The sequence below is a fragment of the Plodia interpunctella genome, chromosome 13 (genome assembly GCF_027563975.2).
Source record: "Plodia interpunctella isolate USDA-ARS_2022_Savannah chromosome 13, ilPloInte3.2, whole genome shotgun sequence".
Lineage (NCBI taxonomy): Eukaryota > Metazoa > Arthropoda > Insecta > Lepidoptera > Pyralidae > Plodia > Plodia interpunctella.
The window spans coordinates 5,356,068-5,371,656 of NC_071306.1; the positions used below are offsets into that span (position 1 = coordinate 5,356,068).

The following is a 15,589-nucleotide window of genomic DNA, read 5'->3' on the forward strand; positions in this document are numbered from 1 at the left end:
GCTAGAGATTGTAAAGATCGTGTAGGAACTATCGCTATTATCATTAAATATATTACTTTGGCTATTCACAAGCTATCAACGATCAATGATACTCTTTAGATCAATCTATTGGTTCCATGATTGATAGGATGTAAGCAATTAAACTACCCGCGGAAGAAGTTTAATTAAAGAGAGAAAACAACAATAATTGGTGAAACTAAACTGGGGCTCTTAGATAACCGACCATTCAGTTAATAGTTTCGATACAAGTTAACTATGTTTGCGATTAGATAATAATTTGCTAGAGAACAGTCAATGCTTCTGGTGATGTCATCATACAAACAATGCCATAATTGCAGATTAAACAAACCATCAAATTAAATGATTGATCAATAGTAATAAAATGACAATAGAGCAATTAGCCTGACAAAATTCTAAACAAAGACTCAAGGCTTCTTACAATAGCTCATCTGACGATGCAGAGAAGAATAAGCAGTAATATTATGTTTACATACTTATAACGTAAATCCTTCTTTTTATTTCAAATTGTTTCTCAAATTTAATGACAAAGGAATTTAGTTATACTTAAACATTCAATTTAAACCACATGCACGTATTAAATGTTTCACAGAAAATGGACTGAAAAGGATTGGTATGCGAAATTATTTTCCAGAGCAACAGTGAGATGCACGTATAGCAAAAAAATGGATGTTTACTGTAGGTGTAAGTGTAGAAATTAAAAACAGTAGACTCAACATAAGATTATGAGTCGTCGTCGTAAGTTTAGAAGTACTTGGAGTTGTCATTTTATTATGTGGAAACACAAGTGTAAATGGAATACATTACGGTATTTGGTGATGCGATGGAAGATAAAACATAAATTTGCGGTTGCCTCACCGTGCAAAACAATCTGCCTAATGAAAATTTATAAAGCTATTGGTTACGGTGGTCACGACTGTTTGTGTGTTTGTATTTTTGTGTATATCTTCTGTATGTAGAACAATCGCTTGCAATTCCAAGGTTACCGTTTTCTTCCTTGTGAATAATGGAAACCACAATCTCAATGCACATTTTGTGTGGTCCAATCTCAATATGCATGCATAGACTACTTGTATGTAACCAGTACTTAGTAATAAATTTTATATTTAATGCTTCTAAAACAATACAAAATAGGTTTGCATGTCGAGAATTAACCACGACCACATGTATGCAACTATTACTTTATTGAAAAATAATTAGATCTAATCGTTAATTTTATTGGATTATAGTAAGTTTACTGTTAAATTAATTCAAATTCTAATCATTTATTCAGAAATTAGACCTTCACAGACACTTTTTCTCGTCAATTTTTATATTTATTGTTATTTCTCACAAGCTACAAACTACTGGATCTATATAGATTAACTAATATTTCCTTGAAAGGAATGGACTCCATTATATGTTATCCGACATGGTACTACGCGCAAGCGTGTAAAGCTAATGAAAATAAACTTTAACAATTTAATTACGACAAATACTCATTAGAAACTTTTCCAATAAACTTATCTTTGATGTTATTTGCTTCATACTCAAACGTTACCGTAAAAGCTTTAGTTAACAAAGCATGTATTACACTGTATAAAATTAATTCTTAATAAGGAATTGCATAGTTGGTTCACATTCGCACGTGATTACGTGGATGTTCTTTGTTTAGAGTTGACGGATCAGCGACTGGAGGTGACTCTTTGATCTGCAGGTCAAGTCAGACAGTTTGACTCGGATCTCGTAAGGTTGGCTTTTCGATCACCTATAGTGATTATGCCAATTAAGTACCCCTAGCCCCGAGGCAGTCGGGTCTTGCTTGTTTGCAGATTATTACTTCAATTTAACGTTTTATCGTCTTTATATAATACGTTACGCTGACAGCAATGGAGCAATTTAACTCTTTATTGACAATTTAACGAGCAATGAGAATAAAGCAACATTTTAATATTTAGCTCGTATGATTTCAATTTGCAAAAAATCGTGTATTAGCATGTTCTAGTTTTAGGTATTTGCAGGTGGACTAGTTTCCAGACAGGAATAACTGGTGTAACTAAATGTGTTGATTTAATTACGAAAGTTATTACTGGATATATAAATTTGACTTTATAACAAACACTTTGGCTAGTTGTATTATGTATTTATTACTTCCCGACATATAAAAGTTGAACACAAAATTAATGTTCCTCATTGAATATTTCTATCGATGAAATAGGAGTTTAAATTCAGGAAGGTTGGATTTAGAACTATTTTATAACATTGCATTACATTTTTAGCTTATAAGTTTATCTTTGTCGTATATAATCATAACATTGCAAGATGTTTACATGTATAAGATAAAGCCTTGTAATTAATAGCCATTGTTATGAGTGCAAAGACCTCCCAGTTTATGGTGATGTCATAAAGATTATTAGGAGTTAATGATCCTAGAGGGCCCAAGAATGTTGCCTTGCGGTAGCCTGTTGTTCAAAGATAACGATCCTAAAAACTGACATTATAATCAGAAATCAAGAAGACATGTCTACTTAGTATTACGAAACGAAATGTAGAGGGACAGTTTGATGACAAATATGAGTCTTTCACTGGTTGTTATATTTGGTTAAAAAACGTTGATTCTTTCCATTCATTAGGTATCGCTAAACAAACTAGAGGCGCGCGTAGTTAATGTTGCATGTCTTAAGGGCATCACAAAGAACGCTGATAAAGTAATATTCTTTCCGGCACTTGCAGTGTTATCAGTGAGATTACTATAATCTAGTCTCCAGTGTGGGTGAAGCAGGATATCGCGTAACACCTGCTTTGTTAGGTTTCTGCAAGATTACGTTACAGTTTGGGAATTGGGTCATTATTAGATTTGTTTTATATCTGTTTTCTCAAAAAAAAAAACTAAATATCCTGTACCAAAGTTTAACAATGTGCATCATTGGTAGTGAAGCCAATAGGCATTTGACCTCAATTAGACGATGAAAAACTTTAGCCAATGACAAAACAATCAGTGTTAATGAATAGCGTCTGATAAAAAGTGTCTATTTCAGTAAAGCTGTGGTTAATACACTGCATTATACCGGTCATGTCATTGAGATAGGAAGTTTTTCCGGACACGAAAACAACAATGTGTCATCGAGAACAACACAACTATTCAACTAATTTGAACAACTGGATATTTAGGCGACATATTATTATTATATTTTCTCCTTGCAAGCTAAGTTACTTTATTCAATAGTTATAGATTTCCTGCTCATAATGTGGAAAGAAGCAATCTTTTTTCAAATCTAGCAAGAAATCATTTTCTTCCTTCTAAGTGAACAAACTCACTTGGAACGTGCTGAATCCGATAGCAATTGGTGGAAAGGTGAAGTGGAAACACTAAGGTGCAGACTAATTGGGTGCAGCCAGTGATTCATACATAATGCTAAAAGGTGAATATTCATATTCATTTATCATTAGCCATACTTAAAATATCATATGCACACGGTCGATATACCTTGACATATTTTTGTAATGGCTAATGTCACAGTACGGTTTGAATAGCGATAGCGGTGGTAACGTAAATAATATTTATATTGTTATTTTTGAGAAGTAGTGCAAGTGAGAATTGTTTCAAAAATCAATTTATTTTTGTTGCCATTTCATCAAATTTTAATAAAAGAACAACAACACAGATTTAATATTTTATAAAACCTAGTGATAAAAAGTAAAAATTTAATTTCAAATAGAACTTGTATGAAATTTCCTCTTGAAGTTGTATTAGGAACATGGGGCTAAACTGTTTAGTCGTTAAGAAAGTGACAGAGTTTCTCGGAACTAGCCCAACTAAAAGTGTGAACAGTCGCCCGGTCGTTTCGAAGGCAGTGCCCTGGGCACAGGATATTCGTGTTAATTGGTCCAGCCCTGCTAATTGTTAGGACCACACCGACGAGGGAAGCGTATGCCAACTGTCGACATATCATCGTGTAACAAGTGAAACGAGATCTTATGATCTAATATTTCCTTGCGATATTCAGCGGAAGTCTTGTATTTCCTCACTCTCTCTCTCTCTCTCTCATCTGAGTGTTTCACTGGTTACTTCTTAAGACGTTAAGCGTCGGAGCCCAGAGTCCACTTTCGTACTTTTTCTTCGCTCGAGCTTTGTCGGCATTTTTTTTAGAAACGGAATTATTGTATTGGATTTCTTTCTGCACTAATTTGGTTATGATGAAAAGAAACAGTTTCTAAGTCATTCTTATGACATGCTAAAGTAGACACTAAAAGCTGCCAAATGTTTCTAACACAAAGAGTTTCCAAATTTTGAATACAAATAACAACCAAAGCTAATTTCTAATTCATGTTTTAAACACTTCCTTTAAATTATTGATTAAAATCAAAAACACCCAGAGCTGTTCAATTTTCTCCCCCTTTAGAAAATTAGAACCAATACTGCCGGTTCTAATTTTAGGGCGGCGATCAATCTCACTTACTACTATCGTACAAACTATTTCCTTCGTTTTAAATTTATAGAATCAGTAAACACAGCAGTAGACAGTAAGTATACCGATGTGAGTTATATCACAGTAATGATATTTACAGTAGTTATATTACTGATATGGCATTATAAGTTCTGTATTTACTTAAATAATACGTATATGTTTTCTTTAAATTAACATATTATGTTGTAAGTAAGAATAGTAATTAGGAAGTCACTGCTAATTATTACAGATGGTGTTATAAATAATGATTAGGTCCATTTAATGACGCTGGAGCGAGGTCAGGGTTAGGCGATAATACAACTATATGTCAACGATAATAAGTAGAGACACACATTGTAGTATCAACCAACTAAGCTAGTTCAAATAGACTCAATCTTTAGATTTTATAACATAAAATGTAACATTCAGTTAAGCATTGAAAGACCAATTTCAAGGAAAGGTAGATGAAAGAGGAGAAGAAGGAGCATACATACCTATGGTCCAGGGTGGAGTTGAGCCTTTGCGAGCGTCTGAGAGGAGTATTACGGACAGAGCTCACAGGCTCCTCCCAGCTGCCGCCCGCAGTCCGGTGCTCATCTGCAAAAGAAAAAATAGATATAATAAAATTCTATATTTGAGAGACATTTAAAGTTAAATCTGGGCGTCAATGTGGATCCTGGTCGCAGTGATATTGAAGGGCAATAAATGAATGAACATTTATAATATTTATTAAAGTATTGTATTTCGTCAAAAATTATACGTGTTGCATCATAATATTCATAGCTTGACAAATCTGTTGATCGCCCACACTCCCAGGAATGTAGTTCAAGTTAAAATTATAAGTAGTCGTCATTAGCGAATGAAGAACATTGGCTATTAATTTGAGATAGGAATGAGAACAGGCACAAATAAAATACACATGTGTGACGCATCGATCTTATTTCGGGATCCAAAGCTACGCAGATGTAATGCAAAGCAAAATTTCTCTTAAACTCCCTTTGAAGTCGCAATTTAAACGATATAATCTGATAAAATATTCAGCCGAAGCATTGTTTAGATTTTGCGTCACTGACAAGTCTTTAGGTCCCATTTGAATGTTACTAGTGTATAAATTACCACATAAAGTAAAGATTGAATGTATTTTAGTAGTACCACCCTGAATTTTAAATTCAACTGCCAATTACGACCGTTTCGAAGCCTTGAACGCAGCGTGGGTGGCGAAGCCAGTCATGATGCCGTAACACCACGTGTTCAAGCTACAATTGTTATGTTGACAAAATAATATAACCTGACATCAAGTACCTAAGAAATTAAAATTGAAACATGAAGAGCAAGGAAATTTAGGACTAAAGTCTTAAAATGCCTACTAATTTGTATTTCTGCTCTAGTTTGTGGTTTTTATAAATAACTTATTTTGAGACTATCAGCGTTTTCAGCAATCTTTAAGAGATTTAGAACATTCTGTTCTAATTCTGTCTATTGTCTATGTATATAGTTTTTCATATAAATGAAATAGATAAAAATATTTCCTCTCAAGTTTGTTACATCTATTTCATGAATATCATTACTGATAAGCAAATTAACAATGTTAAAAACAGTACCGAATAAACAATTACCTACATTTAGTCTTCTTTATCAGCTTGTGTTTAAATTTACTTAGTTTACCACACTTTTTAGACCGTTTCATTGTACCAATATCGTTCACTTCGGGTCGTTTTTCCATCACTATAATTTATTACGTAACACAGTATTATAATCACATAGACAGTGCTGTCTCTTTGACACTACACTTCGCACTGTCGTAGTTATCACTGTTGTTTAATATAGCATGAAAAAAACTTTATTACTTTTTACATTCACTCACACTAATAATGAACACAATGAAATACCAAATCCACGTGCTAACACTACACAGCTTGTTCGTAAACTAACTTAAAGTATTCAATTCAATGAGGAGTTAATGGTATCTCGAGTAACTAATAAGATTGGCTCTGATTGTACTCTGGTAGCGAGGCTAGGGGCCAACTGACCAGGGTTGACGACCCATTCATAGTCTACTTGTAATTGCTTTTTGTAAATATTGGCGCAGATGTTCGATTGCTGTATGGGTTATGAAATTTTTTGAATAACGTTTTACGCTCATTGATTGTTCGTTTTTTTGTGAATGATTAATCAAACAATTTTCGATAATGTTCAAAATACTAGAATTGATAATACTGGCTTAAATTTTGTACGAAAAAGGTATCAAAATGTAATGTTTTAGAATTAAAAAAAATACGAAGAACAGTGTTCCCAAGATCCAATCGTAAATTTTGATCCAAAATTCTATCAGTGATTGACATTAATTAGATGCCCTATTTCTCGGTATTTCTCATCAACTGTTATCTCAACCGCGGCCGGTATTAAGACGTACACATCCTGAACAGTGTTGACCTCCCTTTCACTACTCTAGATAGCGAGGGCTATGTAAACATAAATCACGGGAGATAGCGTTCCCAGAGTTGATAACTCTGCGAATATGGGCGGTCATGCAGTCTGCTTTCATCTTTTTGCTCGATACGAAACGAAGATTGCATTCGTCGTAGATAGCAATAGAGCACAAATAGGTACTTGTACCGTTATAGACGAGCCGATAACCTCGTAAGATGGAATACTAACCACATAAGTGGAAATAGTACAGGTGAGTTGTATAGGTTATTTTATAAACGAGAATTCGTGTTTGGTCAGTATCGGGCTATCAGGTGATCTTTGGGCTGGCAAGCGAGATCTGAACCACCGATGGGCGCGCCCCGTCACTCATATACTCATTGTTTCACCAGCTAGATGATTGTGATTCATGCGATTACAAGTTTGATTCGAGATAAGAACGCAGCAAATAGGCCGTTGCAGGCGCGCATGCGAACAATCGCAAGTACCCCTGTACTTGCCTGTATTATGAGCTTGACACAATTCTGAAAGCGTTGTGCAGGATTATGCGGGTTTATTATGTTGTTATCAGACTGCAGGCGAAAAACTACTTGTGTGGTTTGTCAATGCGTGGTTAGAGAGGTAAGCTATACTAGTAACCTCCACTTGGGAGATCCAACGTCAGAACGTTCAGTGATTGATACATTTTCAACCGAATCCACACATAAAATGTATACTATTTCAATATTATACTGGAACGCTAAGCTATTTAAAAATATCATTTTCTTAAATGAATGTTTTCCTTTGCGTTATAACCATATTATACGATGGATGCTTCCTCTGCCCAAAGAATTAAGGCCAACTACACAATCTGCTATACGAATGAACCGATTACCTAAACGGCCTAGTTTGGAGAACGTTCCCTTAACTATGATTAGCTGCATCTGTCACTTGCGTTCGTTTCTGCTGAATGGTTTATTCTTCATACGCTGCAGTAACACTTCCCCACAAAACATTATTGAAACATGTACATTGGTGGTAAAAATGTATTGACATTATCGAACTTATTCATAAAAACGTTATAACCTATTTTATTTTACCTTCTTCTGGAAATATTTTTTAAACATACACGAAATAAATAACTGAGTCGATTTTGATAAAATTAGCATTAGCTGTAGCGATGACCCAAGTTCAAACATAGGCTACCGCGGTCGGAGCAGCAGACAATAGCTAGCAGTATCAATATGTTCCATTCTCTCAAATTAGTGATTGATATTTTTTACCAAATGTGCTACCAAACTTGCTAAAAACAATAGCACGATTAATTTATTTTGCAAGGGCAATCGAAACAGTAACGAATGGGGAACACGACCACCGAATCACGGGAGTAGCTAAGGCCAATGGGTTGATAAGAATTGTTCAATTACGTTTATTTAGATGGTTAATGTCACTTACAATATTGCCTCTTGCCACACATGGGCGCCCACCTACCGTCTGTCTCATTGTTTGAATACGAATTAAATTATGGCGCTGGTTTTATTGTGCTGATTGTTCTGGTTATTCTGTATTAGATTAAATGTGTCTGGCTTGTATGTATCGTAACATAACTTCAAATATTGTTCATTCACACAACACATGTCGCAATTGCGTTGTAACATGTTAAATTGTGCTGTAACAGTGTGTTTTATTGCTTGAATTTTTTACAAACTTATTCAGTTTCACCTGTCTCCGATGTTGGCTTGTCTGTGTATATTCTTAATCAAATCTTGTAAGTTAGATTTCTGCCACTTCCATTTGTCTTACAAAGTTGAAATTTCTCAAGTCGCTTCAGTTTCCAGGACGATGCATTATTATGATAAGCATGACTTGATGATGCACCCAGTTAGCACCCAGTAGCGAGTTTACAGCACGGACATGGGTTTTTGTCAGGCGTTTAATGTCACAAGATCTCTGTGACCACAATAAAAGCCTGGGGCGAAAATGTAATTTTTGTAAGAAAACTTGTTTTTTAATATGGATTAAACATTTAATGCAGCTATTTTAATGTTAAAATCTATTAAATTTTAACTATACTTTCATAATACGTAGTATATTTCATTTCATCATTTCATAATGACTAATGAATAATAGGAAGCTGCATTGTTACGCATTACTAGAATACCTAATTATTTATTCTCTCTCAACTGAATGTATGAATAAATATTTGTTTCACTTTCTTTCTATCTAGTTGACATTTTGTCTCTCCTCTCGGCTTCCTCCGCCTAGTTTTCTAATTGTCATTAATTTATTCTGTTATTCAAAGTAGGTATTCTGCTTGTTTAGCAGAGACAGAGTATTTAAAAAAACTTAAAATTAATAAGGCCAGACATAGCATAGATATTTGTCCGATGCCAGTGAGGCACATTAAACAATGGAGTACAATAATAGAACTAAGTTACCTGTCGGTTTCACTGGCTCCTCAAGGACGGGGCAAAGTTTAACTTTATTCACGACGATTACTAATGTAAACTGCATCTTTTCAGAACACTAACACCATATCTCACTTTTTTCAGACATTCGTCCAGACTCAGATGCATCGTCAACGTGCAGCACACTGCAGGAACCGTTGAAAACTAACCCGAATTAACATAATTGCGACAATTGGTCCGCCTATACGGCCATGTTGAAAAATTAATATCAACATTGGCGGCAGGCCAGTAATTATTACTATTTTACCCTCATAAACAAAGCTAACTAAATTGTGCGCTCGTCTCCCGCATCAATTGAGAGCGATGTTGTAAAATAAAATTCAGACAGAAAAGATACTATCATATGTGCTAAATATGCTCTTCCAAGGCGGACGTATCTTTGTAAGTTAACAATGAATGTTACAAAAAGAGCACAATATCGTACAATATGGACTGGACATGTTAATGTATCATACTATTCTTGACAATTTGTGATGAAGTGCTGCATCTCATACAAGAATAAGATACTTCTGTCCTCTACGTATTTTGAAACCGCAATGGGGGACTTTCGGTGACGGAAATAAATACAATTGCAGCTATTTCTAGAAATGGCAAGACTAACCGTATCATAACGAAACGCGTTGTTTGGTATTTACATGAAGTCGTCACAACAATCTACACACGCCAAGACATTTCGCAAATTTAATTGTTATCGAGAATTTTAGGTGTTTTGTAAACAGATTCTATATTTTAATCCGGATAAAACGTGGAAACGAAAGTCAAACGTACTTAGTCATATATTGGTGTAAATGTTAATTATATACAACATTTATTTTCTAAATGTAAACCATTTCTATCTTCATATATCTGAATTTACGAAATGGAAAATTGAAGGAAAAAATATATTTTTTATAGATTAGATAACATAGAATACATAACAAATTAGTGGTAGGAAATAGTAGGTATACTAATTGCTCCCTTCCATTTGTAAACAGGTAAAGAACAGCAAAACATAAAAGTAACTTTTCAGGTTGTATTTGAATCGCTCGACTATCTATATAGTTCATGAAAACACTAGATAAAATAGATATCAACACAAAACAACATGCACCAACCGACATGACGCATACTCTGGAGACCGAGCGCGGTCCAAAAATATACTGTGCACAGCGACTATGCGATCAACATCCGAATCACTTGCTGGTTAGTTTAATTTATATTCACAGAACATTCAGCCAGTCTGATCTTTTTAATGTAGTGCTAAAGTAATAAGTTATGTATTTTGCATATGTAGTTTACGAAATCTGTGGCTCTGTGTGGCTCAAGAGCCTGAATGTCTGAACAATATTAAAAAATATATATTTTTCGTATATATATTATAATATACAAATGCGAAGTGTTTAAATATGTGGTATTGTAAGCGCATGAAGAAAATTAGTTGGAGGGAAACGAAAAGAAATGAATTACCAGATAAAATGAAAGAGAAATTAACGTTACCCAGGGCTGTCACATCCATCCATAGACTACTATCAATTGGCTAAGTATCAAGATCGACATTGTTGTGACTGCCAAGTTGTGATAGTGGAACATCTTCGATGTTGATATAAAATGACCGGAAGTCGTTAAGAAACCAGACTGAAGCAAGTGTAAATTTGGGTGTAACTTACACTTGATGAGAACGACCGGGTCGTGGGGCTCGCATTGCACCTGGGTGGCGTTCATGGTCAGCAGACCCCCGCTGCCCACTCCGCCACCCGCACCGCTCGTCTCACTGAAAAAAAAAAGAAAAATAATTCAGTGTTTAGATATTTTTTCTTGAGACTTCAAAATTGGCTAAACGTCACTGATATGTAATTAAACAAAGCCAAAAGCTGCCGCTGACGTCGTTTGCAGCATAGGAAAAATGCACGAAAGATATTTACTAGGAAATAATACATACAGATACAGTCAACGTTATAATGTTCCTATTTAATTCCTAATGATACAGCAGTAGTTTTATTAGGTATATTAATCATCTTTAACCACACATATAAGAAATATAATATATTCTTAATCTGTGTATGATTATAACGTACTAACTGCGTTGACCGCGCCTCTCGGGGCCATTAAAAACATAATAGCGTGACAGACCTCACAATTTATGATAAATTATATAAAAACTGTTCGCAATTAATTTCTTACCAATTCAGTGTTACAAAGAATAAAGTTGTCACCATTGATATGGAACATTTAACTTGTGACAATTTTTAAAATTACATACTTAGTTACATATCACCTTGTACAAATTTTAAATCGATGCATTTGCAGCATTTTTTAGATTTTGAGGCGGTAATATTAATAGTGAAGTTCATCAACCTGCGCTTTGAGAACAGATATGATGCATTCGTTGCACCAGAGCTGTTGTCAAATAAAACACAAACAATCACTATAACTAACGTGAAAGTGTGGTGCAGTAGTTAAAGCGAGAAAGCATAACAAACAAACATCTGACTCCATGAAATGCTTTGTGAGTTTTTACACTGGGAAACAATATGGCGCCCGCGGGATAACAAACAATGGGTTTAGTGTATGTGACCGCGAATAGTATAATAAAATTGTAATAAAGTAAAAATAACGATAAAAGCTAAGTATCAAAACATGTAATTACAACGATGGCCTAGAAGTTCTTGACCAAGAAGTCAATAATTTTGTGAGTTTTATGACATACTAGCAACTCCGCCCGGTTTCGCACGAGGTTTATACACCTTCGGGAATAAATTGTCTTACTACCAAACAAAAACGGTTGCGGGGTGCTTAGAAACAGATAAACGCGGAGAGCGACTTAGTGATACGTAGTGATTACGCATGCATGTAGAAAAATTTAACGATATAAATCAAATGCTAGCTTTTCAGAAACGAGAGTTTTACAAGTTTTAATTAGCAGAAACAGCATGTTTTGTTAGCAGACCTGACCAGATGTGTACTGCTATGTTTGTCGATGCGACATCTAAAAACGCTCTATTGGATGACATATAAATATTTCTTTTATTATTTGCCACTATGGCAAATAGAATCCTGTGTGCAAATGCTAACTGCCTACCTGTGTAGGCAGACATTTCTATTTGATCAGAGACTACCAGAAATCCTCCAGTGGGTAAATGTACTGATTGTATTTCTTATGAGACCGTTAAGTTGCCCCCACGGAAGTAGTATAGGATTAGTATGCAACTCAAATCCGATCACACAGCCGATCAAATGCTCGCGTGTGGACGGCCTAAGGAGGTCAGTCAGTCGTATGAATGGCCCACCCAGGGAAAAGAGGCTATTCATAGTCGTAAACTTACTACTCTAGGGATTTATGGGTACCGTAAATAATATTATTAGTATGTAATTACGACGTGTTATCCTAACTACTTAATATTATAAATGCGAAAGAAAGTTTGTTACCTCTTCACACTACCTATCTACTCAACCAATATTCATGAAATGTTGCATACAAGTAGTTTGAAGTATGGAGAAGGACATAGGGTACCTTTCATCCCGGAAAATTAACGCAGGCGAAGCCGCGGGCAAAAGCTAGTTATGTAAATAAACCATATAACATTACCTCTATTTAACTATTTCATGTCTGATTAACCATTGAGTTGCTGTTTTATGAATATGAACGTACAATTTTTTCTATTTTTTACGGCGTGTCTCCCACCCTAAAAGAGGACCACTCCACATCCTCAATGTAAGCAATGCACATACATTGCTTATGTACATGTACGGGTGGAATCTTATAACTAAATTTTGAAGCAGATATCTTCAACTGATTTGGTTAAAATTTTGTACACATGTTTAGTTTGGATGTTAGATAAACTTGATCATGTACCCAGAATTTTTTTTGATGAGGAAGCTCCTCTATGGTTTACTGTACGGATATGATTTTTTGTCACACATTCAATCAATAAGATGTCTCTGAACTACAATAAAAGCTTGTTGAAAATTTCATTTTTGTAAAAACTTATTTCATTGTGATGTCATAGGATAACACTGTCTACTAGCCCTATATAAAACGTTGTTCTTGACATTTGTCCATATATGATTTGACTAGTTAGAAAATAAGTAGTTCTATGTAGAAAAAAAGTATATGAAAATATATTTATAAGTAAAAATAAATTGTCAATATTTTCAAAGATACTTAAGTACTTAGACCTTATTATTATTTAAATAAATATTGAGATACTAATATAACCTTGTTCTTGAGGCAGGTCAGAAATCCAATTGAGACAGAAAACTGCCCTTATCATTCAAAATAAAGATTAAGATTGTTGACAGTTTCTTTTAAGGACAATCACCCTCATGCATTTACTATTTAAAATTAAATTACCTATTTCTTTTATACCTAGATATTATGTAAGTACCCATCAATTGCGAATCGAGACAATACATAAACAATTTTTTGACCATGCATTTGCAATGTGTGTTCTATATATAATATCTAAAAATTTTGATTTCTGTGCTATCAAAAAGAAAATCAAAATTAATGTTTAGTGTTATTTTAGAGAGACAGTTTCAGGTCAGTGACCATGTAGGCGGCATTAACTGTACCTGTACCAAACAAATTCATAATACAGTGCAGTTTGGCAGACACACAGCATTGCATTCTTATAATTGTTTTAAATTAGGTACAAACTGTAATTAATTTGCGAAGAAAATACTGGCATAATTTATTATTGCATCCTTTCCATTAAAAAGTTGATAGACAAGATGCCTACCTACAAACACATGCTTCAAAAGTTAAAAATAAAAATGTTTTTAGGGGAGGAACTGCAACATATGGATGGAGTGATAATAAAAATGTTCAAATAAGCAGCTGTTCTAACCAGAGTATCAACATTCTATTCTGAGTTTAATTATTGGTGGTACATGGGTGTTATGTTACTATTTGGGTGGGCCAATTTTAATTAAAATTTTGTTTTAGCCTTAGTCACTTGTATCACTAGGTATCAACAGTTAACAAAAAACTTATGTGCCCATAATTTCAGTTATGAAAGATGCTAAAAAAGCTCACCAAAATGTGTTTTACTTGAATGGAAGACAGATTGAATTACAGATTGGTCCTTGAGAGTGTAAAATTTCTATTGCATTCAGACAAGCATGGTAGAAATCCTAACTACCTACTTAATATTATAAATGCAAAAGTAAGTTTGTTTGTTTATTATCTCTTTACGTTTTATATTCTACACCAATCTTCTAGAAATTTTGCACACATATAGTTAGAAATACCGGACAAGATAACTTTCATCTCGGTAAATAATATTCCCGTGGGTAATTCACGCGGGCAAAGCCATGAGCCTATAACATTGAAATAGGGCCAAGGTTCGTTGTTTATAACGTCTATACATTTTCTACATGTAGCCATTGTTGTAGCCTTGTAGATACCTAGTCAATTTGGTTTCATCTCACTCAAGCAGCAAGCAGATGATAGGTGTTGACATTTGACACCGACGAAGTCAAGATACGACAATTTTAGGTCAACCTGAGAGGAAAGTACGATGAACCTGAGTGCAGCATACTCACCGTAGAATGCTTATTGCCGGCACTTGCTTCCCTACGGAATGCGTGCAGGCAGGGCCCGCATTCGCTAAGAAAGCATTACCAACTGTTTTATTCACGTTTCGAAAGTTTCCACCACGGAAACCGGCCACGACAACAATCACTGGTCACACTGGTGGTCCCACAAGCAATTTTACAGGAACTTTGAGTAACTAAGCAGCACCAATATCCTAATAATCCACTGTTTTACGGACAAAAGGCACTGGTATCCATGTAGAACACAGTCAGAAACACTCGCGTCGTTCACGAACGTCCACAAAAATAACAGTACAGGATTGTCAACAATTGTAAATATTAACACGAGTATGTACACAACTTGTTTATTTTATAAAAAATGACGACCAAATAATAATAAAACACGTCAAGCGCAGTATAAAATCAGAAAAACACAAGACGCGCAGCTGGCTCGCTGTCGCCTCTCGCTCGACTGCGGGGGTGCGGGCGGGTTGAAGAGGCAACGGTCGGCACCACCGCGCCCCCTATCCTTTCCGTCCCGTCTCGTCTGACGTCTCGCAAGTCATTTCAATAATATTACGTTACATTCATTTTATTTTATTCCTAAGTTACGTTCCACCACGTGAAGATATTAAATTTCAAGCTTTTATTTGTCTGCTAATGATGACAAAAATCGTGCGATTTATTGAAATATGTATTATATGTATTGATAGGTACTACACTTTAAAAATAAATTTATTGGGTACCTATTACCTA

The 15,589-nt window shown here is 34.9% G+C and overlaps 1 protein-coding gene across 3 annotated transcripts in view; it reads right to left on the minus strand.

Moving 5' to 3' along the window:
* Nucleotides 1–15,312, minus strand: part of LOC128674542 (uncharacterized protein) — a 35,176-nt gene extending 19,864 nt beyond the window's left edge. Inside the window, exons 1-3 of one of the 3 annotated variants that reach the window (XM_053753139.2) lie at nt 14,843–15,312; nt 10,966–11,069; nt 4,940–5,042 (exon numbers count right to left, since the gene is read on the minus strand). In XM_053753139.2, coding sequence (XP_053609114.1) covers nt 4,940–5,042; nt 10,966–11,020 — 158 coding nt within the window. In that variant the 5' untranslated portion in view covers nt 11,021–11,069; nt 14,843–15,312. Of the gene's footprint in view, nt 1–4,939; nt 5,043–6,065; nt 6,313–9,289; nt 9,516–10,965; nt 11,070–14,842 lie in introns of those variants that run through there. The other 2 variants (XM_053753138.2, XM_053753137.2) reach the window with 2 other exon arrangements.
* Nucleotides 15,313–15,589: the final 277 nt, after the last annotated feature.